Here is a 27513-nt window from a genome sequence, read left to right as displayed (position 1 = left end):
TATCTGAATTCAAACCTGAACTCTGATACAGAGCACGTACGAAAAGGCATTGGTTTTCTTTCTAATCATCACGCTAGCTTTAGTCACGGTACCAGAGACAAATGTTAAATTTGTGAAGACAATTACTGCGACGTAGATACGTTTTCCCATTTTATGATTTATTTTCTAACAAGATTCCACACAAAACACATAAAATGAGTGAAATGGCACTGCCAAGGATTGAGGCTCAAGTAAAAGAGAACTGGATAGGTACTTGTGAACAGTATCTTCTGTGATATAGTTTTTATATATAAGGCATATGGGATTAAAACTACAGTTTCATGAGAAATAAATAAACACTTATAAATTATTTATTTCAGATGCAAATTAATACATCACATCTCGGTTTACCACCACTGTTAAATATGTAATTCATAAATGGTTAGTTAATGTGCTGTCTTCACTTTAATGCAGGGGTATCCAACCTGCTGCCCGTGGGCAGCTGAGGTGCCCGTGGACCTGTTATGGAAATACCCCACCATTGCTGGGTCATTGTGATTTTTTTTTTCGTAAAATGACTTTTTTCTTATGGTTGGGTCCGATTAAACCTACGTTGTACTTATCATCTTTCTTTCTTCCTCTTTATTTCTTTTTTTTCTCTTTCTTTTGTTTTTTCTTTTTCTTTCTTTTTTCTTTCTCTCTCATTTTTCTCTCTCTTTCTTTCTTTCTTTCTTTCTTTCTTTATTTTTCCCTCTCCCTTTTTTCTCTCCTTTTATATTCCCTTCTTCAGTTTTTATATTTCACTCTATCTATCTTCTTCTCTTTCCCCCTCTCTTTTTTTATCTTCCCCTCATTTCTTACTTTCTTTTTTTTCTCCCTTTCTTTTTATTTTTCCATCTCTCTTCACACTCTGCTTTTATCTCTCTCTCTCTCTCTCTCTCTCTCTCTCTCTCTTTTTCTTTTCTCTCTTTTACTCTTTATTTTCTTCCTCTCTCTTTCTTCCTGTCTCATTTCTCTCTCACTTCTTTATATCTAACCTGGTCATAACATAGTAACAACATAGTAGTAACACAAGTTATTATCTTATGATTGCAAAAAGTCGCTCTAGTCTTGAAAAAGGAAGGCGACCCCTGCTCTAAAGGATCAATATCATTTAATCGTAACTATGCATTTCCAAATTTGGTTTTATGTATTGTTTTCCGGTACATAAGGTGCACTGGATCATAAAATGCACTTTCTTATTTCTGCCCAATTTGGGTTTTTTTGGGATGCCTCATATAAATTATGGAATATACAACGTCCCTGTTAAGGTTCAAGTCATTCCAATAATATCAACTGTAATAATTAATGATTTTAATGATAATAATAATAATAAAAATAACAGTAATAATAATAATAATGATAACAATAGTAATACAGACGCTGCCTGAGTTACGAACGAGAAGATTGTTGAAGTTGAATTTGTTCGTAAGTTGCTTCAGGGTTATATTTTAAGGTTTATATAAGTATGTTTAAGGCTTGTGTAAGTAAACTGTATTGTTTTGTAAAAAAATAAATAAATAAACATTTCATAAAATAATATGCTGTATAAAGATACAAAAAGTTGAACATACTTTTGGAATATGCAGTTCAAGAGGTCCTCTTCCGTAGTAAAAAAGGGGCCGAAAAAAAGCGTTCCGACCATTTTCTCAACCGCATCAAGCTTTCTTATTCCACTTTCGTTTCAAAAGAAACGGCTCGCTTCTTCTTTACACCTTACACCAACCATAGTGAATGGATGCACGAGATATCGAACAATAAAAATGTCAACGTTTTTAGCACGCTGGAGATACAGTAAAGAATGTTCACACACGCACTAAGAAGAGGAAGTGGATTTCTTCTTCAGTGTGGATGCTGGGTGACCTCTCACAGCGCCACATGCCGGTAGTGGCGGAAAAAAGCACTACAGTAATGTCCTGTACTCGAAAAAAAGGTGTTTACTTACAGCAATGTCCGGATATTTTTCGACATCCCCAAAAAATTATCATAATTGAGTAATTGAAATCATAATAACGGTAATAATAATGATTGTAATAATAATAATGATAATAATAAGCTCATATTAATGCTGCCTATTAAAAAGTTGTTTTCAATGTATCATGTCACTCATTATAGTCCCTCCCCCTTGTGGCACTCCTGTGTTTAGTTTTCTTTCTTATAATCTCAAAAAAAAACGACGTTTTGTGTCGCGTAATCGAACGTGAATGTGGTCCTTTTTCAATCGACCAAAACAAATAAATCTAACCCTTCACCCTTTTACTAAACCCCCGTTTCATTGTAACAATAAGGAAATGGATGGTCTATAGACTCTCAGGCCGAGCTGTCAAAGGCAAAACAAACAGTGCGAACACAAAATATCCAGGTGCTAATTCAGCAAACATGTCAGTCTTTTTCCTCGGAATTTGTCAGAAAATCATCCGTCCCCTCTCTCTCTCTACCGGAATGCCTGAGTGACCCCCGGCAAATGAAAATAATCCACAGTAATTAGAAGTGGGCCGGTCTGGTCCTGAGAGCCCCCGGGAGGCCGGGTAAACATGGCGGAGGGGCCAGTAGAAGGGGAAGGGGGTGAGCTGACCTTGTCCACATAAAGACGTGATTTATGAAGTGCAGGGCACGGCAGCGGGGCTTCTGTCTTCTCCTGGAGAAACCAAATTACTGAGCTGGAGATTAACACACTGCTCACGACAGGCCCACTTCCAGCCTCGGAGATTATTTTTTTCTTCTTATTTACATTTTCCTTTTTCTTTTTCTCTACTCTGTTTTAGTGGTCACTAATATGGAGAGTCTATGTAGTCTCTATCAAAAGAAGCAGGCTGGACGTGGATGGTTTTCCTTCTAAATCTTAAATTTGATGATTCCTCTTAAATCAGGCATGTCATATATGGCTTGCGGGCCAGATCCAGCCTGTTTGATGATTGAATGCGGCACGCTCTAAATTTCTGAGTGCAGCCCATCGGTTATCCCGGTTAATGGGGAGGAGAACCCATACCTGTCAACCTGTACGTTTTTGCTGTACAAAGTACGTTTATTATGCATTTTAAGACGTGTACGACGTACAAGAAAATCTGTACGGAAAAACGCAAATTTGTCAATTATGGGTACTACGACGAAAGGGCAAATCAATCAAGTCAAACAAGTTCGCCGCGGTAGCCTCTATCTCGGTATCTTTTTTTTTCGTTGCAAACAAAGCGAGCGGTTTGATGCTACTGTGCACATGCATCTGCCGCCTCGGATTTCATGTGGTAGTTATGTAGTGAAAGGAAGTCTGTCTCTTTTTTAGAGAACCGGCTTTTTCGGCTCAACTCATTAAAGAGAGCTGGCTCTCAAACGGCTCACTTGCTTTGATGCATTATATTACGAATCATTATTGTTGTATAAAGAAGTTAAGAAAAATAGGAAGTATAAAAGGAGAAAATGAAAAAAGACTGGTTTGTGTATATCCCTTTAATCAGTATATTACCAACAATAATTTAATGCAGAAAATAAATTAATAATTTGAATAAGAAAATGTATTATTCTACTTAATTATATTTGCATGTATCTTTTCCTTCTACAGTGAATATCCAACCTACTTAATTTTTGAACTTTTTTATAATAAGCCTTATTCATGTCGAGCAACTCAGTATCTCACAACAAAATGTCAATTAACAATATATATGATATAACGAAACACATGTACAATATAACATAAACACGTTTGAAAAAAAATATGGTGTAAGATTATTTTGTATTTTACAAGGGAAAATACAACATTTTGTAAGGGCATGGAGCCGTGGAGGTTGACAGGTATGAGAACCCCCTGTAGAAACTTTTCGTTATGGATATAATTATTCAATACTCAAGAAGAACTTCAACTTACAGGCTCAAGTATTTGTTTCAGAAATAAAAGTACTTTTTTAAAATGTATTAAAAAAAATTTAACAAATACATTTTATATCGTCAAATATAACTTTAAAACTTATTTTGCTGTTTGGTGCACAATTTTATGAAGTGAGGACTTACTCTGCCATCATTTGAAATGTTATGTAAAACTGCATTGAACTCCCGGTTTTGTACAGAAACCATCTATTTTTCCATCATCAAACATTTTTGAAAAAGCACCAGGGAGACACTAAGGAATGTCAGAGACCTGCATGTGCCTCCTGAGCAGGTTTAGCAGGTGGAGAAGTCCAGGTTTGTGTGTGATAGGAAGCCTCTTTCTCTGTTTAGCCAATCCAAGTGAAGACCACAATGCAGGATGAAAAACCACAAAGCAGTGAACCAGCAATAAGCGGAGCACAAAGTAGCAAGGTTTTTGTATGTTAAAAACAAAAGCAAGTCTCTACCTCATTCTATCAAAAGTTATGATTTTTTTCAATAAATGCAAACCAAATGCTTCTTCCCACTTAAAGGTGTCACGTTCAGAACAAAGGGTAGACCCAATCGTGTAACGTTCTCACAAGTTTATTGAGATAAAGAAGAAAGGCAGCGCCCCCGTTCCGGTGCTCGGACGTGGGTGGCAAGCCGCACACAGAATCGTAACATGTTCCAAATGCAGAAGTGGATCTTCCAAAGCAGGAGGTTGTGGTGTTGAAGACGGAAAAAAACAGGTCGATAGCTGGGACAGGAGAGCAAAACGTGATCGGGATCAAAAAAAGGTCGGAGACGGAGACAAACGGGGAGATCAGGAACGGACGGGTGCAAAAACGGGACAGGCAGGAGTCAGGGTCAAAATGCTTGCCTTGTAACAACAAAGGTTCGCTGATGGACTGACAACCGGAGAGTGAAAAGACTGGGCTTAAAAAGGGACAGGGAACCAATCAGGTAGCCCGCAGCGGCTTGCGCCAAACGAGCGGGCATAGTCGATACTAATCAGTAATCATGACAAAAGGAAATTAAAGGTGTAAAATGGCTGACATCCCGTCTGGTTTCATTGTCAAGACAATATTATGCAGTATTTTATCAGCTTTAGTAGCCCCAGCCCAGTAGTTTGACCTGATATTTTTGCTCACTTGCTGCTAAAACTTTTAATGTTAGGGTCTAGCGTACTTCAATCCACCAGAGGGCGCCTTATCAGATTATAATTACCTAATTACCCTGACCCTATATAATGACATTTTGGACAGTAATTTTGTTTTCAACCATCCATTTTTTACCTTCCATTACCTTTTCTAGTTCCAAGATTTTCTTTGTTTTTAGTTTTAGACAGTTTTATTTTAGATTTCAACCATTTGTTTGTTACTTTGTGGAGGATTTTGTGATTAAACACAATCATTATGAGCACCTGGCCTTGGTTCCTACTTCCTGGCGTTTGGGTCCACCGCAACTCACAACACTTATTTTATCTCATTTTTTAGCAAGCACATTTTTATTCATTGCTCCCACTTATATGTGTTTTTGTTTGTGATATTCATGGTGAGTTGGTTCGGAAGTATCGCTGCATTAACTCAACTGTTAAAATAGACAATTTGTTAACACGTTTATTGTCAAAGATTCCATTGTTTGTGAATGTGTTGTGCTTGGAAAAGATCACGTGTCCTCCATGATTATAATATATAGGGTAGGGTACTAATGTAGGTTAAATGATGAAGCCTAATATCATCCGTGACAAATGTATATTGGATGATAAGTATAGTTTTTTTACTGATACAGCAAACATAAGAGCTGAAAGTTCGGATCCTGCCTCCCGAGCCAAACTGAGTTTGACATGCATGTCTTAAATCTTATCCACCAGCAGTTTCCCCCCCCATCTTTTGGTTTTCAAAATAAATAAGAAGGTGCCATCCTATTCTGGAATGCACTGCATAAGCCTCCCCGGTGTCAAGATGTGGAGTCGGTTTGCAACCCACATGGGAATCCCCCCTTCTTTAGTCTCAAACTCGCAGCCCCCAAGATGATAGTTTGTCGCCCGCACCTTAATAAGAATGTTAAAGGTACAGTGAGTATTATTTGACATATAGATGTTAGAGGATTCTGTTGTCCACCCGAAAACAATGTTTGAAATCAGAGGTATGAAAAGTTATTGTACTCAAAGTGACCATAAACACAAGTTTTCTTCTTCTCTGACTTTCGCTGAGTTTTTGTTTTCTTGGGTAAAGATGGCGGACAATTATGTCAATTTCCATGCTTTGTCACGGTCGCCGTAGCGACCAGTCTGCCGCGCCCCCGAACTCAAGCTGTAGCAGATCAGCTGATTGCTGGTCTGCTACTTAAGGCTGGGTTGTGGGTTTGGCGGGCGCTGGCTCATTACACATTCCCCGGTTTGTTATGCCTTGTCCTGTTTTAGTTTTAAACATTGTCCGTTCTGTTATGTCTTGTCCTGTTTAGTTGAGTTGGAAGAAACAACTGTTTGTTTTGTCATGTCCCAGAGTTTTGGACAACTTTTATTTTGTTAAATAAAACTTTTGGATCGTTACGCAATTGAGTTCTCCCTTCCTGCCTCCTGCCTCCGTTCTGGTCCGGTCACCCCTTCCACTCCACCACGCCTCGTGACAGCCCCGCCTTCCACCCCGCCTCGTGACATGCTTATGTTATGTAAAATTAATAATAATATGTCGACCTACGAGTATTGTGTTTTACGGACTATAAGGTGCACCTAAAAATCTCAAATTTGCCAAAAATTTGAAAATGCACGTTAAATTCCAGTAAGCCTTATATACCAGAAATACAGTAAATACAATCAGTAATGCACAATTACAATGAAACACCTTCTATATACATTAAGCATTTATGGATGATTCAAGTTATTTTGTTGTGAAACCAAATTCCCCAATATTTATGTTCTATCAAATAACTGTTTTTTGTTTCTTTCTATTTTTTTTTAATGCAATCGTTGCTCTCAATGCAGTTTTAATTCCAGTGCGTCTTAAAACATCTCATAAAATAATATAGAGAGAGTGCGCCTTATAATCAAGTGCGCCTTAGAGTTCAGAAAATATAGTTTTTAAGAGACTATACACGTAAATGATAGCTCATGTATTTTTGCTAATTCTTTAAATCAATATTCTTTTTTTTAATGACATTTTTTACCACATGGAAACACTGAAAATAACACACTGTCCCTTTATTTAAGTGCAGACCTAGCGGATTTTGGATTAATTCAATTCTAATACATTGCATTTTTTTCATAGGATTTCTTCATGATATTTTGTTTTTAGATATTAGTTTTCGAGGGGAATTCTAGCGAAAACAGTTAAGTATTTATATTTTGACTTTTTTGTGGAAAATCCTGATTCTGCCCAATCAGAACGAGACCTTAATTTTGGCGGTCCCTAGGTAAACTAAGTTTGAGACCCTTGTTTTACGGTTTACACAAAGGCAGGAGCAAAAAATGTCAAATTTCACTGCATCCAAAATAGCAAAAAAATAATAATAATAATAATCAATGTATATTAGGGTGGTCCTTAATGGGGGTCGAAATTTTTTTTTTTGAAATGTTGGGCTCTGACCCCCCGCATATGTTCTTATATCGATAAAAACACACTGTGTGCAATTTTGAACAATTTGGATAATATTTAGAGGTAGCTCAACAACTTTGAAATTTCCCAAAATGGTAAAATTTTGGCAATTTTCGAGAAAAAACGGAAATCTTAACCCTATGTGTACGGCGTTTTAGAACATCCAATTTCAGTCCATTGCTTATAATTGTAACACAAGAAAAGTTACAAGTAACTTTGTACACTAGGTCTGATATAATGTGCGAAAAATCCTTATTTTTCATACCAAAATTTCAGAGGCCTTGAGCGACCTCTAAATATCCTTTGATTTTGATGAAACTTTGCCTAATTACGTTTTGTATATATTGGAACATATTCAAGGGGTCAGAGCATGAAATTTTAAAAGTCGAAAAATAAGGACCACCCTAATGTATATGTCTGACTGAGAAGTTGTACCTAGAAATTCCACTATGGAGCCTGTCAGCATTTGTTTTTTCCTTTCATGACTCTTGAAACAAACAGAGAAGCCATACCCAATGTTTACACATAAAAGGCGCGGAACAAAACCTGATTTGAACACTTAAGAGATTAAAATAGGTATGAAAATATTACAATGTGAAGTCGAGAGCCATATAGCCGGGAGCTTGCGTTTGTTGAGCTTTTAATGTGTTGATAAACAGCTCTACACGAGGGGAAAGTGATCCAGATAAAGCAAATCTATTTCATCTGAGTTTTTTTATAGCTCAAATGAATGCAGATGAGTGCTCCGCATTACCTTTAATGATTGTTCCGCTTGTTTATTTTTTTAACCCTCTCCGTGTGTTAGAGTCCGCATCGACCTGTTTTGCATTTTAAATGCATACAAAAACCGCATACATTTGTTTATTGCATCAAGGCTTCTTGACTTAACCATAATCAAGTAAACAGAGATTGTAAAGCATTTGCCACAGATACAATTGAAATCATAAATGGACTGGACCGATTGTGCATTATCTGCACTAATATCCCTGCAGGAAAGACACTTCAAGTGTCCCGAGTATTGCCATACATGCATCCTAACAGGTGGCAAGCCGTGCATTTCACCTCTTGGCCTTCAGTGAGGGCCTTTAGTAAGATCCTCACCAATTAAAAATTTCATTTTTTCTCTCGTAATTGGTAAATATGTATTGCTTTTTTTTTCCAGTGATTCTGTGCTATTGATTTTAAATCATCCCTTGTTGGTGATAAGAATGAGTAGAGAGGTGTTGTGAAAGGATAGTAGGATGTCTGGACGTGTTGTAACCTGTATGATGCGGCAGGGGTAAACCGGTGAAAACTGTCGGGCCCTGCTGTTGAATACAAAGTGTGTTGTGTCACCGTGACCCGAGTTTCTTGTGTCCCGTTTTATCTGGAGGGAGAAAAGCATGACCAACTTGGGTGCCGAGGTGCTTAAATTGTTTGGGTGTTTGGGCATTTGGGTTGGCCATAATCACATGTTCTGTATTTTTTTCTTTTCTTTCTTTTTGTGGATGTGTTTCCCTTGCTCTCTGTCACCCCTCTTGAGGGATATGACCAGGGTAGATAGATAAATAGATAAAGTATAAATCATTTAAAATAATTTTGTATCTTATCTTTTGTTTGTACATCCGTCATTATATTAATGTATGTTTAATGTGTTGCACATAACAAATCCAAAGTTTAATCTTGTAGTCCTTAGTTTATTTGCTGTTGCACTCAAAAGTCAATATTTTTACTAACATTTTGTTATGTGTTTTTTTTTAATATCTGATTGGCTTGACAGAAAAAGTTGCTCAGTATAAAAAAAGATTAGATTAGTTCACTGTAGAGTGAAACAAAATAAATGCTATTGTAATTTAAGGCTTTCCAGAAGGCCCTCACTTTGCCAACTTGAAATCTGAGACCCATAGTAAAAATTGAAAAAAACATGGATAAGAAAGCCTAAAACGGTTTGGGCTTCTGTGGTGGTGGGAGGGGGGTTGTTTTACAGCTGATGAAAGACCCTAACATGGGGCGTGTTACCTGAAAACTAACACAAGCTTTAAATATCATTGATTATATTGTTGAGGTTCGTTTCAGTGAAGCTTGCCCTCTCTTGGCGTGCAACGAGTACTGCAGTACTTACTGATGTTTCAAGTATTCGAGGGGTGGGATATTTGTGGTGAAACTGTTACCCGTTTTGGTTTTTTTGTTATTTTGTTTTTTACCTCTCTTAAATCCAGAGTGCGTGTCTTCTCTTTTCCCATCCAGAATCAGAATGCTGGATGAGACACGGGGAAAAAGGCCATTGAAGCCTTCTCAGATTACTTGTATTTAATAAACAATGCATCATAAAACAAATCCTTCATCCTGACAGGAAGAAAATAGAACAGCTCATTCGGCTTGAGCTTTCCCAATTTATGGCTAAATTAAAAAGGCCTCCAACAATGGACAAGTCGAGGAGAGGCAGGAAATCAATGACCGGGGCAGACCGCCGTCCCAGTTCGGTTCTCAGGGAGCACAAAAAAACGATGAGAATCGGCGACAGGGTCCTGCCTTATTTACACATGATTTTTCCTGTCCTTCCTGCACATTTGCTCCGCGGTTTGCCAAAACAATGGCTATTATCTGGGATATAAGGTCAATGTCACAAGAGTCGAGGCATTATCCATCATCATCTGGTCCCGCCGCAGCCCTGCTCGGCTTTATGAGCTGCCTAATAAACTTGGACTTCTTACATTTGCTTTGCTGTTTTCAGTATTTTCTTTCTACTCTTTGGGCCACAAAAAACTGTCCTATGGCATTCAACGTCTCACGAAATGACAACATACCTGTCAACTCATATGTTTTACCTGTACTTTACATGTTTTTTGATCGTTTTAAATTGTGTACTACATACAACGGTATCTGTTTGCAGCCCACTGGATGGTATCGTGAGCCCCCCCCCACAGTAACATTTAAGTTAAATGTAAGAGTGTGATTTGGATGTTCTATATATATAGTATATCTTCACCAATGTTGAATTGAAGTTTAAATGACAGTGTATTCACCTCACGAATAACTTACAGTGCCGTGTGTTTTATGAGCTTGACAGTAAAACACAAGGTTTTTGTTTTGTGCAATGTCACAGGAGTTTGTTGTTGTTATTAATTGTTTTGCAAGAAGCCATGTTTGGAACAGTTTGTGTTCAGGAAATTCAAGGCTAAAGGCAAACATTAGAATTGGAATTACAATGTTTTGATTTTCGTATATATAGTATTTCGTGAGTGAGTGAGTGAGTGAGTGAGTGAGTGAGTGAGTGAGTGAGTGAGTGAGTGAGTGAGTGAGTGAGTGAGTGAGTGAGTGAGTGAGTGATTATTGGTTGATTGATTGATGGATGGATTGACTGACTGAGTGATTATTGATTGATGGATTAATGGATAGATGGATTAACTGACTGACTGATAGATACTCAAATTCTGAAAACATATGTATTTTGGGGGAATTTGTTGTGTTTCCTAAACTATATTTATGAGTGGTATAGTTTTATGAAACCTAATTAGAGTAACCTCACCCATACCCCAAGGTCCTGCAGCTCTTAAGAAAATTAAATTTAGAGCTCCTCTTCCACATAGGTTGTCTTACTGTGATGGTACCACATTGGGTTTGTAAAGTTCATTATTGCTTATTAAGGGGAACTGCAATCATTAATAGGGGGAGCGATTGGCTGAGGTTGACAGGTATAGAGCTGCCCAATAAACTCAGACTTCTTACAGTTGCTTTGCCTAACATGCCAACCTTTTGACATGAAAAGTGCTGTCCAGAACTCTCAATTTTTCTACTTGCGGATGCCATCTTCTGGCTTAAGTCACCATTGCTGCTTGTGTGACTTTTCATTTTTGGGGGGAGTTTGGCTAGGCATTTGGACTTCATTTGAAACAATCCTTTTCTTACCTTCCCCATTTTCCTGCTACACTAACAGAAAACTGCAAGGATGAGCATGAAATCACTCTCCCTGGACCAGTGGTTCTTAAATAGTAGGGCAGGCCTCTGTGGTGGGGCGCCTGCTTCTGTTAAGTGGGGCACTTGGTGGATTTTTTTTTTTTTAACTCTCCTAGAATAAAGTGAGCAATTGTGTGTGTGTGTGTGTGTGTGTGTGTGTGTGTGTGTGTGTGTGTGTGTGTGTGTGTGTGTGTGTGTGTGTGTGTGTGTGAAGGGGGGGGGTAAAATTGAATAGCATTCAATTATTAGTAAGTACTTGTTTCGGGTCAAGATTTATTTTAGTTGTTTGAATCAAAGAAAGTGGTCCATTTTTTTTTTCAATAAGCAATAATTGTTTTTAACGGGCAAAAAGCGGTAGGCTAATACGTAAAGTGGTAGTGTTGTCAGTTCTGGCTGTGCTGTTTGCACTCTTACCTTTTCCCTTTTTTTTCAGTCGCAAAAAATGTCCAATGTCATCTAACGCCTCACGAAACGACTCAAGTGTTGTGAACAAGTCGGGAGAAAACGCACGCAATGGCTCCTTTTGAAGCCATTGTCGGTTCATTAAAGTGTGCCGGGGCCAGTTCATCCATTTAGAAACCCCATCTCGACCCCTCCGCGACCCCGCTCGACCTTTCCTACCCATAGCCCCTGTCACGTCACAATTTACTGCCGAGAGAAGTCGCTTCCGTTGGGGGGGACAATCGCCCAAAACGAGGACGTGAGGATGCGTGATCGTGCATAGGAAAAGAGAGAAATGAAGATAGAAGGCAGTTTTTTCCATATGATTATTTGCAACCACCAGGCTGCCGATGTGCAGGCCATTGGTCGTTTGGTACAGAGCCGCAAGAAAGAAACAAAAGTTGCCTAGTGTTGGATAAAAAAATGTTTTATTTTTTGCTTGTACTGTATTTATAAAAACTTACGTTCTTTTCACTCACAAAAAAAAAAAGGCGCAGTATATTAACGTATATGAGCAATGATTGATCAGTCGAAAAATACCACTGACCACAGTTGCACATCATTGGATGCAACAGGAATCAAACCCAAATTGCAGCGGTGAGAGTGCCAAATTCTAACCACTAGTCCACTAGTGATGTAGATGACATATGAAAAGGCATTTGATTTTATCTCATCGTCACACTTTTTTTCCTTAAAGTACCACGTTGTTGAATATGTGGGGCTATGATTATACTAATTCATTGACAGTGTAAACTCCAAGTGAATGTGACCTATATGGGGAGGCATGATTTGAGGCAGGGCTCTTAAAATAAGGATGGTATTTATTAACAAAACCAGGATCAAAGTAACAAACAAACATCAGGGAACTAAACAAATGACAGGTCCAAAGTCAAACCTGACAAAGTCCGCACCAGAAACAAGGACCAAAACCAGAAATGGAAACTGCAAGGAACAAAGTAACAAACTAACAAGTGTGAAACTATTGACAAAATATCCACACAAGAAAACCAAAACAAAAGAAAACCAACCTGGCAGAGATGTGATAAAAATGAAATGAAAATGACATAACCACATTTTTTTGTCCTTATAAAGGGTGAGGATAATTAGGGACAGGTGTGGGAATTGGACACACCTGAACCCATTCACCGCCCCCCTGTGGCAGAACACTAAGAACACAATACCAAAATAAAATTTACCAGTAGAAGATACAGTGGGATCTTGCTACTTCGCGGTTCCACGTTCGCGGGTTCAGAGCTTCGCGGGTCTAAAAAAAAAAATAATAATAGAATAAAATAATTTTTAAAAAATAAAAATTTAAGCATTTTTGAAGGGGCGTCGCTATTTCGCTGATTTTCACTTTTCGCGGGTGGTTTTGGTCCCCATTAACCGCGATAATCGAGGGATTACTGTATTTATTTGATATCGTTCAAAGTCAAAATCAGATATACAAAAGAGTTGATTCCCTCAGTGTGTGTTTTTTTTCTCATCTCATCTCATCTCATCAGCCGTACCGCTTATCCTCATTAGGGTCGCGGGGGGGCTGGAGCCCATCCCAGCCATCTCCGGGCAGTGGGCAGGGGACACCCTGAACTGGTTGCCAGCCAATCGCAGGGCGTGTTTTTTTCTTTTTTACGTAACTTTATGTCTCTTTCTGGATGACTTTCTGTTTTCTCCATTCTATAACATTTGTCTCTGGTTCTGTGAGTACAAATAGTTTGATTATGACATACAATCTCGATTGTCCTTTTCCATTCTTAGTGGTATTGTGATTATTATACAGTGGATTTAGGCTTATTATTGTTGTTTTAGTTTTAGTTTTAGTTAGTTGTAGTTTTAGTTTTTGTATTTGTTGTTTACTGTTATAACAACAATACAAGAATATGTTTAGACATTAAACCGTTCCGTGGTACAGAAAAGGTTGAGGGCCACTGATATAATTGATACTTGAGAATAAAAGGATGTGGGTGGTGTCTGTCTGCGCGAGGGGGGACACCTGAATGCATCAGGACAGGAGGGGTGACAAGAGAGGAGCAGAATAGCCGTGCGCGTGCACTGAAAAGTTGCAAGCAAGCGAACGCACCAGCCCGAGGGAATCGCAGCGGCGAGACGTCCCCGGGACACCGCGAACAGAAAGGAGATGTGCCAGTCAGACGGGTCCGTGAACACAACTTTTTGACCGCGGAACCGGTGCGGAGAGAACGCGCACGAACATCATTTTTGAGGAGACTGGTTACCACTTCACACCGCAGGTCGGAGAGACCGAAATGACATTTTGGGGGGATTTTTATTTTTATTTTGTTTCCCAAGGACGTAACAAAATAAGCAAGTTGATTTAAAAAAAATCTGGAGCGGAGTTCAAAGACTTTTGCTGACTTGACCACGCGGACTTTTGGCTTGGACCGTTTCAACGGTAAGGGGGTAAATGGACATTGTGATTGAGTAGTATACAGTATTTTCTTTTAGCTTTTGTTTTGTTTTTATTAAAAGGCGACAGACTTCCTAGTCGTCAGGGCAAAAAACATGACTTAATTTTTCGTTTTTACGAGAACGCAACGCTGCCGAGACAGGCAAAACAATTCAATTGATTTTATTGATATTGTATATTTTGTTTTTTTTTTGTTATAAAACTGTTTCAGCTGTGTGGGTGTTTAATAAAGAAGATTTCGAACTCTGTTATATTTGATTGCAATAAACTAAACCACATACTTCATCATTCGTTCTTAACGGAAACAACGCTCCTGTGAAGAGCAACTGGATTCAATTGATTTTATCGATATTGTATATTTTCGTTTTCCGTTAAAATAAGACATCTTCCCATTGTGCGTGTGTGTGTTCTAACAATGATTCCAAACGCTGTTGTAAATTGATAGAAATAAACCAAAACTTTACTTTAAAACCACGTCAGGGTACAAACAATTCAACACTAATATTTTTTTAACCCGAGGTATTTTTATTCTGCATTTCCTTTTTGTGACAACAAATTCACTACCACAGGCCTAGCGTTTGTTTTGCAAAATTAAATTGGAAGTACTAGTTTGTTCTTCATTTTAAAATGTTTTGGAAAATAAAGAGACCTTTTTATTTGTATAATTTTGGGGTGTTTTCACCAATAATAGAGTACTATTATACTTTAGTAGGTTAGTATTTGCTCCCCTTTTTTTACTGTTGTTGTGATTAATATATGATATAAATTATGTTTATGATTATTGTTTATATATATATATATATATATATATATATATATATATATATATATATATATATATATATATATATATATATATATATATATATATATATATATATATATATATATATATATATATATATATATGAGTTAATGTGAAAAAAAATGATATGTCAAAAACAGAATTTAATTGAATTTAATTGTATTTGTCTTTATTGTCATTGATATCGACATTGTAAAACATTGAGATTCAACATGGCATGGTTGAAAATTGTAATAATGAGAAAAAAAGAGAAAAAAAAAAAGAAGGTAAAAGGCAGCAAAAATATTTACAGCATAATGCTTGGAAACTAGACTGGCCTAATTTATAATAATAGTGCATAAAAATAACAAATTTGTAAATTCACAATTCACTTGTTGAACAACACCCCCCATACACACACACTAACACAGGAACACTATTACACTCTCACAAACACACACCCTATTTTAAAAGTGAGAAAAGGATTTATGTTTCAAACTGGCCTTTTTGTCAATGTCAAGAGTGCATTACCAAAAATCGGAAGGTCTCCTCAGTGGGAGGTGCGCTTGCCACACGCAGTAAGCTGCCTGACTGATTTTGATATCTGCTCATCTTTTTGTGTTTCTCCCAGATCTTGGACGGGTCAGGCCATGTGAAATTTTGTGTGGATGCCAGTAAGCCAGATATCGGGAGCTGGCTGAAGTTCGTCCAGTTTGCACCCCCTGCCAAGCAGCATAACCTGACAGCTTGCCAGATAAATGATCAGGTATGTGGAGATACCACATAAAAGAGGTTAAATTCCTGTCTGTGGGAGTAAATCAAACACGCTCAAACTACTCATGGGTATCATCTATTCAGTTTTACCTGCTCAAGGTGTTGTGATTGCCGACAGATAGTCGCCCACCCTGCTCTCACTTCTCTTGCACAAAAAGTGGCCTATTGCACACACTGCGATATCAGAGTGTGTTTGCATTCTGCAATTGTATGCAGGCTTCTGCCGTGCAAGGACCACAGGGTAAGATCAGAGGCGGCCTGCCGAGATGATATTTCCCCTTACACTTCCCTGTCACGCCGTTGATGTAAACTCCCAGATATGTCAGAAATGTCGGTGTCCTTTGCCGCTTACCTGGCTGTGGCCAGAGTTGCCTTTTGCCCACATGGGGGTCTGACTGATCCTACTCAACCATTCTTTCGGTAGAATAGAGCAGTGGTTCTCAACTAGTCTAACTTGAAGACCCACTATTCTATTGTGATGACAACCTGGGACTCAAATCAAGAACCACATTCCACTTTTGAAATGTATCAGATGAAAAGATTTTGCAGTTTAAAGCGGAGATAGTGAAATGAATTCTTCTTGAAAATTTTTGAATGACCAATTAAATCAAAAAGACTTCAAGAACCACATACACTCACCTAGATTGCATATGAGCGACCCTCTAGAACTGCTTAAAATAGCCATATACTAAAAGAAATTTGGACCTAAGCAACGATAATTAGTTCATTAAGTAGACAATAAAGAATAACATACTGGTTAAAAAAAAAGCTAGAAATTATATAAAATTTTAAAACCAAATACTGCAAATTAAAGCAGTGGTTTAGTGACAAACACATGAACACTATTTTCCTCCTCTGACTTAATTGTTTTTGTCACTGTTATCCACTTTTCCTTCCATTTTCTTGGGATCCATTCCTATGGGAAAAAAAGGAAATAAAACGAATTTTAAAAAAAAATGAGATGTGATCCCCTTCAAACACAATTAGGACGTCGCCCATTGACTGAAAAGGAAGAAGAGATCAAGCAGGGTTCTATGGCCATCTACTGTTAAGGAGTGTAATTGACCGTTCTTTCTTTTAATTATTTTGCTAAGTCAAAAGCCCACAACACACTGATAAAAGGTCCCCAAAAGAGTGTCGCGACCGATCAGTTGAGAAACACAGGAATAGAGGGAAGCAGATGAGAAACTAAACATAATGTGACACATGTTTAGAGCATTCCATGGCATGACCCATGTGAACAAAGAGGAATCTAAGCGCTGTGCTTGTCATCACCTCTCATTCAGGAATCACCCAACTTAGAAAATAAAAGAGTGGAATACAAAAATAAGCAAAAATACATGAACTATAACGAACATGCATTTAAAGAAAATCTAGATCAAGAAATTTGCATTTATTTTACGTAACATGAGCCTCACTTTAAGGGAGTTTAAATAATTGTTTGCCATTAGTTGGTCTTCTTTCTGGTGCTTTTTAGCACTTGTTTTCTGCTGCACTATCAAATAAAGCAACATCTAGCAGTCAAATAATACTAGTAATGGGCTGTCAGGGTTGGCAAGGCCTTCTCTGCTGGCCTAAAAATATCTGAATCATATGATGTAATGATATGTTGTCCATTAAAACGTATTAAATAATTCCAAATTGTCGGTCTGCTTCCTATTATCGCTTTCCCCCGAGGTTGCTGTGCTTCCCGTTGTGTGCTTTCATTTAACCGATCACATTTCAGGCGTTACTTGTTGCCAGACTCAAAAATCTGCTCGGAGGCCTTCACGAGCAGATCTGCAGGCCCTCCTGAGGCCCAAGATAGTGGCGATGAAACTCATTTTTAGCGGTGGCGACATCAAGGCCCTCTTGCAGGCATAACAAAATGTCAGCTAGGGGGCGATAAAGTCTAAAATCTATTATTCTACTAAAGTATAATAGCATTTGTTTTTCCAATGAACTTTTTACTCATTTAAAATTTTACACTTAGTAACTTTAACGTCAAGCTGTCATGATTGCCAATTAAGCCATACTTTGAGTGTAAAACCAATCATCCCTGAAAACCGCAGAAAACATAAATTAAAATATTTACTCATGTACAAAAACAATGAAACACAAAAAGGTTTCTTTATAGACGCAAAAAAGTCAATAACACATAATACTGAACCCAATATTTTTTTGCCTATCGGTAATTTTTTGGGGGAAAAAAATATGTATTTATCCTTTTGTTTATTTATTTTTTCTCTACAAAGTTGTGATTACATGCCATCACTAAAGGAGTAGGTGTGAAATGCATGGCTTACCATATATAACACAATGTCCCTTTCATTTAAGTGCAGCCAATACAATTTTAGGATTTATTTATTACTGATTGATTGAGTTATTCATCATACTCATTTTCTAATGCTTTTTCTTATTTTTAGATTTTATATTTTTTAGCAATTTTTAAAACGCTATTTGAGAACAGTATAATGTTATGAGAGCTTTTCTAATGGAAAACCTTCTCCAGATTATGAAATGACCACATGAGGGCAGTCAATACCATTTGATATACAGTACATACCTTGGTCTGATACCATTGGTCATAAATATGTAATAAGTGAAATCCATTCCACTTTTTCTCAGCAGAGTCACATGTCTTTGAAAGTATCTGTGCAGTCATGTGCAAGTATTCTTGTTCTCTCCTCTGCCACCGATCGCCTGGTCGGCGGAATCGCTCGGCCACAGGCCTTTTCAAACTGACAATCAGACAAACTAGCTGAGAAAACCATGCCGGAGGTGCGACTCGCTGTCAACACGGCAGTTCTGCTCCGGCGCTCGTCTAAAGCTTCGACAGGTCTCGGACGTGGCCGTGATGAGGCGATTGTCAACTATTACACACTGTCACAGCATCGCACAATGCGCCACCTTTAAGCCTTCCGGACGACATTTATGTTTTTTCAAAACATACTGTAGCGGCTCACAATGCCCTTGTGTGTGCCGGGGTTGAATAGACCCAAATGTGGGGTGGTCTGTAAAAACCCCTGTCACGAATATAATCGGCTCAATCCCGGGCTAGAAATGTGACCCTCAATGATACCTTAGCCTGACAGGATTTTTACAACCCTGCCGAAATGCTGGCTCCAAACTGGGTTTTAAACTGCACCAGATTTGAACAGAAAGGTAAATGCGGGCTCTTTGGAGCTAGCACCTCCTAAAATTTGAAAGTGCGCTTTACAATTCGATGCACCTTGGATACTGCAGAATACAGCAGACAAGATTGGAAATGCATACAGTAATTACGTGTGCCGTATTTTTTAGGGAATAAGTCTTTTCGGAGTAAAAGTGACACCAGCCAAAATTATAATTAGATAGGAAAAAAACATCTATAAATAGCATTTGTAGTACAGTATAAGTCGAGGCATGTTTATTTATATAGCCCTTAATAACAAAGTCTCAAAGGGCTTCACAGACCAGAGACTATTGCAAACTACAGACTATCATTACACAAGTCCCTGATTTAAAACCGACATGAGGGCAAGGAAAAACTCAAAAACCTTTACATGAGGAAAATGAAGAAACCTTGAGAAGGGACCACTCATGAGGTAATCCCCCTTCCAGGATGACCAGGCTGCGATGGATGTTGCATCAACAACCAATAATAAATAAATAAAAAATTATGAACGTATTATACAACACCCAAAACATATGTCATCATCTGAAATATGAAATTGAAATATTCATCCTAAGTATCAGTTTTACTAGTAAACAACTCCTCCAACTCAAACGATAAGCCTCTCTCTCTTTCCGCTTTTAAAAAATGTCTCTCACACAACAGGGCAAGGTGAAAATGATCAAGACTAGAGCGCCCACTTGCGGATTAGTGTGAAAATAACATGTGAAATGATATACACTAAAGGTAAATTAATGTAAAACTCATTGATATAATAATTATTTAGTAATTTCACATATAAATCTCATCGCATTATTAGTCACACTTCTGGCAAAACTAAAAAACATCTACGGCTTATAGTCCACATAATACGGTATGTGTTACCATACAGGAAATGCGTACATTATTATGGATATGGGTTACGATACAAAGTTTTACACTCGTAATTGGGCAGTATTGGCCAATGACTGATCAAATCGAGACCTTGTTTTCAAAACCGTGTATTTAACAGGAATCGTACCCGAGTAATGACCATAAGAGTGCCAGAGTAATGACAGTAAGAGTGCCAGCACTCAACCACTAATCAACCTGTGGTACTAATGACATCTGACAAAGCATTAGAGTTTATCTAATTATTACACTATTTTTACTCTAGCTGCCATAACACTGATTTGCATATTGCATTCTAAAGTGTTATACAGTCTCTCCACTTCTTCACCTGTCTGTCGATAAACTTGCGAAATAGAAAAACAGAAAGTCTTTCAACAAAAGTATCCATCTAGTCTAGACTACTAGATAAATCCTATTTTCCGTGCGTGTGTACATGTTCGTATGTGACTTATAGGCCCCAAAATGGCTGAAAGGATTGTCATGAAAATGTACACAGGTGTACTTTAGGGCTCTTGGAGTGGTTTTACCTAGTTTTGGTGTCAAGGCACCCCCAATAGATACCAACAAAATTGATAAACATCTGCTTTTGTGTAAATAGGGCTCTGGAGCTGCATGCGGCCAATTTACAAGCTCTTTTACGTCCGCATTCATATTAAACCGAGAGGTTATTGACGCACAGGAAATGAAGCTGAGAGACTGTTTAACCGTTCAGAATACTCTATGCAAATCAGTGTTGTGGCACCGTTGAGTAAGAATAGTGTGATAATGGGATAAGTTCTAATCCTCTTTCTTATGCGTCTCAACCACTGGTGGTCTAGTGGTAATGTTCCGGCGCTCTCACTAATACATCTCGGGTCTGATACCCAGTGTATACAATGTTTTAAGATCTAGGTATACTTGACACTCCCTTACCCAGAAGCTCTTACCATAGTCCCAATTTCCTTCGCCTTATAGTTTCCTTTATGTATAAAGGACTATTTTGGGGCATCTGCCTTATATTGTGGAAAATACGGTAGAAAGCGTGATTGATACGACAACGGTGTCATACAAGCTCTGCAATTTCCAGGTGTGTTGGTCATTACGTCTGACTCGCAAGCGCTCGAGGTGTGAAAGTAAAACTAGCCTCTGTCCTCTTATTTCTGACCCAGTTCTGTTTACCATAAAACTTTATGAGCAAATCTCATGAGGCCGAGAGTGTGAGTGAGGAAGGAATGAGTAAGAAGAGAAAGGGAAAGGACCTGTTTTGTCTGGTCGAAGAAACCGTAGGCGATATTTTTTTTCACCTCCCTTCATTGCTTCGCGTCATCACAGTCGTAAAATCACATTTTAGAGGACTTTGGAAAACAAAGTTTCAAAAACTTTAAGTTGAAAATTTTCAGTTCAATGCCAGGAGCTGAGAAAAACATTTTCCAAAATAACGTGTAAAATTCCACAGGGGGGATTTATGAAATTTGCTATTTTATCTCTAAAAAAATGTGGAAATTGGTAAAAACAAAAGCTCTAATTGATCTTAGGTAATGTAACTGTAATGTCAAGACATGTCATGTTTATATGTATAGCTCTTAATCACAAAGAGTCTCAAAAGCCTGTACAGACCACAGATTTTTGCAAACCACAGACTATTATTACACCATTCCCTGATCTAAAACCTACATGAGGGCAAGAAAACACTCAAAAACCATAACATGAGGAAAATGAAGAAACTTTGAGAAGGGATCCCTTCCAGGATGACTAGGCTGCAACAGATGTTACAATAACATTTATTACACATATCGTCAACAGCAAATATAGGTCATTCATAAGCTATAGAATAGAAATGTGTTTTAAGCCTAAATTTAAACAGTTTCACTGACTTTGCAGATTGAATCAATACATTTTTGCTTGTATATTATCTAAATCAGGGATGTCAAACTCAGTTTGGCTATGATAGCGGATCCAAACGTTCTGTTCTCAGGCGGGACAGGACAGCAAAAGAATGTCAACTTAAAATGTCTAAGTTACAGTTGTTTTTCTATACTTCGCTTCATCATTTAGCCTAGTTTAGTTTACCTACCCATGGATGACACAAGATATTTTCTAAGCGTAACACATTCATTTAAAAACAATGGGAAACAAATGATTTTTTGTTTGGCATTTGATGTGTTTACTGGATTATTCTGATAGTTGCATGAATGTAGTTTTACACCTGCCTATTTGGTGCCACTCCGTTTCAAGTTTTCTTCATTACCCTCATGCTGAGGTTGTTGAGATTTTCCTTGCCCCCATGAAAGTTTTAGATCCCTTAGAGACTTCATGGTATTAAGGGCTATACAGATAAACTTGACCTGACCTGACCTGCACCAACTCACCATGATACACAAACTCAAGTGTGTGCGCTATGAAAAATATCACTTTTGCCTTGTCGTACTCATTTAAAATGAATTAAAAAATAAACATAAAATAAAAGTTTTAGCAGTGCATGGGCAATAAGATTAGACTACAACAGACAAAATTACTAAACTAAGCTTTCTAAGGCTAAGAGTATATCCTTTACTGCTCTCTAGCGGCCAGATAGAGCATTGGGTTTGGATTTATTTTGGATTTTTCCATTCTCCTAAATAAACAAGTGTTGTTGATAAGTGTATTCTGTTTTTTTTACTATTGGACAACTGCGAAAGAGACTGCATTGGATGCCAGTTTGTTATTTTGTTCATTTTTGCGCACTGTTGTTCGTTGTTTTGACTATTAAGCACTGTTTGCATTGTCGCTATCGACCAATCATGTTGCTGTTCTTTGATATCCACAACCTTTTGTGTGGATCCCCAATGTAACCTAAGAGAGTTAATGAAAAGAAAGGGTTTTGACGAGGTTTAGTCTCTCCTTTTCTCCAGTTCTGAAATCCATTTATGTCTTCTGAGTGTCTACTAAACTTCAAACGTATCATTTATTCTTATGAAAGTGACAATACATTGACTCAAAATTAAGTAAGATGGGCAATAGAACAAGGGGGGATGAATTGATAAATAACCATTACAACAATAACTTAAATACCTATTTCCCATCTAAGATGCAAAGATCCATTGCAAAAAATGGCAACTGGTTGTGCCAATAATTACCTGTATTGAGTCATAACTGTTGGGTATGATGAACCTGGAAGAAAACAACAACCAGTTTTCTTTTTTTTTCTTTTTTTACTATTTTAACACAACTTCCTTGACCAAAATTTTGATTCATCTAAATGAAAGAATGAATGATCTAAACCTAATGTTGCAAACATGACCTATAAAAGACAGAATTTCCCTAAAACTTGAAGTTATCCGCATGTTAATGACTCCATTCCATACCTTTCCCACCCTTTTGATATGTAAAATGTGTTGCCAAAGCTTTCAACGTGGCAATCTGAGGTGTGCTTTGACATTAAGATAATGTTTGCAATTAGTGCTTAAATGATTGTGTTGAGTTTCTTTGTTACGTGTTTGAAGATGTAGCCAAATGGATTATTAGTGTCATTATCTTCATTCACCATGTTGAAAAACATTTCGCAAGACAAGTGAATCTCATGCCGTACTTGAGAACAAAACCATGCTTTGCTCAGGCCCATCACACCCCTGAAATCATGGACGTTTGGCGTCAAAATGGGCATGCTTTCCAAAAAGTAGCTTAAAATGATAGTTGTATAATAAAAATACAACATTCGGTTGCGGTAGAAATTGGCAATTGTATCCCAAATTTATGATCTCTCGTTTTTTTGATAAAAGCTGTAAATGTTGTTCTTCCGTCCATCTTTCCGTACTTTAGACTCGCAAACCGTCCGTTGTACAGTCCAGCCCTCCCGGCTCAAGCCCTTGTATATCATGGCTTCGAATATATTAGTACTTCATGTCATTCAGTCCATTGATTTTCACATACAGTACTAATTAGTAGAGAGCATTTATGCATTTCACATTTCCTGTCAAGTCAATCTGAGTGGAAACTGTTTCTCACACGAACAAAATAGTAATAATAATTTTTCAAAAAGTTCTGATCGTTCGTATTAAAATGTATTCATTATTTTGCACAAAACATGCCCAAAATTAAACCTATAAAATGTAAACGAAAAAATATCTATCTACCTACCTACCTAAGTGTATATCTATCTGTCTGCCTGTTCATTGTTTTATCATTTTATTGATTTAGATGTAACTTGGCCAATTAGTCATTTCTTTTTCATAATGAATATTGAGTTATTTTCCCCAAAATATTAAAAAAACAATTACATGTATTTTATTGAATACTTGAGAATCAAAATATAAAAAAAACTCCATTAGGCATGCACAGGTTTCCCCGTGAAATTATTGTAATTGTATTTATAACTCGTGGTAAAACAATGTCAGTATCCTACAACATAGTAGTCACGTTATTCTCCACGGGATGTGCTGAATTCAACGTAGTCATTTTGATAGTAGGCTAATATTGATACATACAGCATGTGTTGCATTTATGATAAAGCTCATATAGGGCTTTTCATTTTTTGTGGCTCCTGACATGTTTTTTGTTTTTTGGGGGGTCTAATACAGCTCCTTCAACATTTTCGGTCGCTGACCCGTGGGTTAGCTTGTTGTTCGGCCTGCAGACCCTGTTTAAAAAAATACTGGGGCTTTAAAAGTGCTACTGTGCTTAATTTATTTTCTTCGATTAATACATATTACATTTTATACTATTATTATTTTATTGTTAATTAAAGTACTTGAATTTGCCTTGATTATCTTAATCTGTTTTAAATGAAATTTAATTTATTGTTGGTTAGATAGACCTTGATGATTTGATGATCTTGTTGAATGGTTGTTTAAAAAATCATTATAAAAAGCTGCACAGTTACTTAGTATTTGGTAAAAAAAATACTCAAGTACTATTTTACTTTTATTCAGGTAATTATTTGTGCACAAACCTTGATAAAACATTGTGTATAACGTGCACCCAAACCTTTCAGTATATTTTTTACTTCTGGGTGGGTGGGTGTATCCCTTAACCACTAGATCGCAGGGCCACCATATCCTGTGGTGTGTCTTGGGCAAGTACAGCCTAGTGCAGGGGTCGGGAACCTATGGCTCGCGAGCCATATATGGCTCTTTCTACGAGTATCTGTGGCTCAGAGACAGATTTGATTGCATGCAAAATTTCTCCATCTTGTCCAAAAGTTGTTTCGTCTATTCTATTAAGTTACACGTAAAGCTAAACCGAAACTTACTAACAAATGATTACTTCGCAGTATATATATGGCACGTTTTTCACTACAATTTACAGTCAAGGTGTCACACAAAAAAAATGGGGAAAAAAAACTCGTTTTAGCTGTACAACGCTAAAGAATCCTTTATATAAAAGTTCACTTTATAATCTGTGTTCAGTGTTCAGATACCTTATGATGAATCCACAGAACTGTAAATACGCCAAAACACCGGAAGAGAACTTAGTCATTTGATTGGGTGAGTGGGAGGGATGGGTGGAGCTATGCAAAAAGTACTAGCACTCCTTCCCATCTTTCGCCAAAGGTAAGCACATAAGGCTCCCTATTCTCAGAATGTTGTGACGTTTTTACAAAATAAATGCTTGCATCTGGTTTTGAAACCAATATGTATGATAAAAAAGGGTCAAAAGGAGTTTAACCGATCTTGAGTCATTGCAAGAAAGAGACAAGTTTAAAGTGGTATGTTTTTTGATTTTGGGACAGGGGCTCTGGCATTATTCTCTTTTCATAATTTTTATCAAATCATCAAAAATAAATGTGCTGAAGACTAAGCTTTTGTCTGGGGCGCGGGTTTAGCAATTTAGTAAATTTGTCTCATAATATATGGTGTGGCTCTTTCCCAAAATAAAATTAATATTTTTTGCTTTTATGGCTCTTTGAGTCAAAAAGGTTCCCGACCCCTGGCCTAGTGCATCCCTCTCCAGGCCTACACATGTTTCCACCCGGTCTCGAACTGGAGACTTTTTGCGTGTTAGGCGAATGTGCCAACCACTGCACTACTTGAGTTATATTATTTTAAAGTACCAATACTTTTACTTGAGTTGGCTCAAGTAGAATTTTTGGCTACCCTACCCACCTCTGCTGACATGATAGACCTCTGTCAAAATGTTCCATCTAATCGCTTGTAATAGCAAACTGCATTGGCAAACATCAAACCTGTTAATCGTCTCTGCTGATTTATCTTGGTGCCCTCTTTTTTTAATTGCCTCTTTGTTCAAGGAAGGCGACGAGCTTAATAAAAAATTAAGACGCTTGAAATTCCTGTCAGTCCGAAACAGACTGCAATTAGCCTTTCATGTTGCTTCCCATAATTGCATTAGCTCAGTGGTAATAATAAACTGAACACCCTATTCAGAGCACAGTCCTTTCTGTTGGTTCGGCGGCCGTTTTCGGCACTTCGTTCCAAGATGTTGAAATTGTGGATTTGTACCCTTTGCATTCGTTTGGATTATGATGTCATATAACATGAAATAGCTTAAAAATCAATTGAACATGTTTATAGAAGTCACTAGGGCGTGACCTGAGTAAATGTTAGTGCCAACATCTTAGCTTATGACTAATGGTGACAAGGAAAAAAGTTGTTTCTGATATGACGAATCATTTGCTTTATGCCTTATGCAAAACTACTTAGATTGAAATAAATTGTCATATGAATGAGATATTTTTGCAATTCCGTGGTATCTAGAGTTGGGAGTGTCTCAGCTTAGACGTTTTTCAAGTTACAGGACGTTACCTGGTCCAATGGTTTTTTTCCTTTGTCTTTTTGTGGGCGAGCATCAACTGCCGTTACGCAAGAAAAAATAGGTGTATTGCAGTTGCTCATGTAGAGTTGCTCATTAATGGAAGAGAATAAGGGATCAAAAACAAAGATCACAGATACAAACTGAGAGTTCTCAGAACATAGCTGTGGGGCTGTCCATCTCAAAATCCAGAGGCTGTACAATCGATGCTCTGCCATGAGTACCAAAAAGTCCTCTAGGTTAGTTTAAGTGAGAAAATACACAAGTTAGATAATCCTCAAACAGACATATTTTTTTTACCATATTTTAAGCAACATATATTTGAAATGAGAGTTTGTATCCACCTCAATTATATCATATATATTTGCCCATTTTAGTTCCTTATTTTAAAGAAGAACCCGTCAAAATGTAATAAAATGAAACACATAATACTAATGTTCTGCTCTCCTAATGTGTGGAACACAATTTACCCGTGGGAATCGAACGCAGAATCCTATCTACCGTACCAGTGGTAATATACAGTAGGTGACATACTGGAGGGCATTCGATTTGATCTCATATTCACACCATTTTTGTTAAGGTGCCAACATAAAATGTACAATGTGTTTATTTAATGTCTATCAAATCAATCCAATTCATCATCACATACACAAAAGAGTAGTTTCCCTCATCATGCTTTTTTGTGTTTATTTATATCCTTCCTGGCGACTTTATGTTTTTTCTATTTGCTAACATTTGCCTCTGGCACCATGTCTAAAAATAGTGCGATAAAAAGATAAAATGGAATACCTTTTTGTATGTCATCCCGTCAGAAGATTTGGTGTTGACTCTGCTGAGACCCGGGTTTGATTTCCATTGCATCCAATGTTTTTAGATAGTGGTGAGAGATATCTGCTCAATCAATGCACAAACCTTGGTAAAACCTCATGTGTAACGTGCACCCAAACATTTG

The 27513-nt window shown here is 37.5% G+C and overlaps 1 protein-coding gene across 1 annotated transcript in view; it reads left to right on the top strand.

Annotated features, from left to right (window-relative positions):
- The window catches only part of mecom (MDS1 and EVI1 complex locus), a 188716-nt gene that overhangs the window by 130956 nt on the left and 30247 nt on the right, over positions 1-27513 (top strand). The window contains exon 3 of the mRNA XM_088346136.1: positions 15672-15806. Within this exon, the coding sequence (XP_088202262.1) occupies positions 15672-15806 (135 nt within the window). The remainder of the gene's footprint in view (positions 1-15671; positions 15807-27513) is intronic.

This window comes from Urocampus carinirostris, chromosome 10, assembly GCF_059441175.1.
Source record: "Urocampus carinirostris isolate Australia breed hairy pipefish chromosome 10, RoL_Ucar_1.0, whole genome shotgun sequence".
Classification (NCBI taxonomy): domain Eukaryota; kingdom Metazoa; phylum Chordata; class Actinopteri; order Syngnathiformes; family Syngnathidae; genus Urocampus; species Urocampus carinirostris.
The sequence above is the reverse complement of the archived record's forward strand: the minus strand, read 5'-3'. Positions and strand labels throughout refer to the sequence as shown.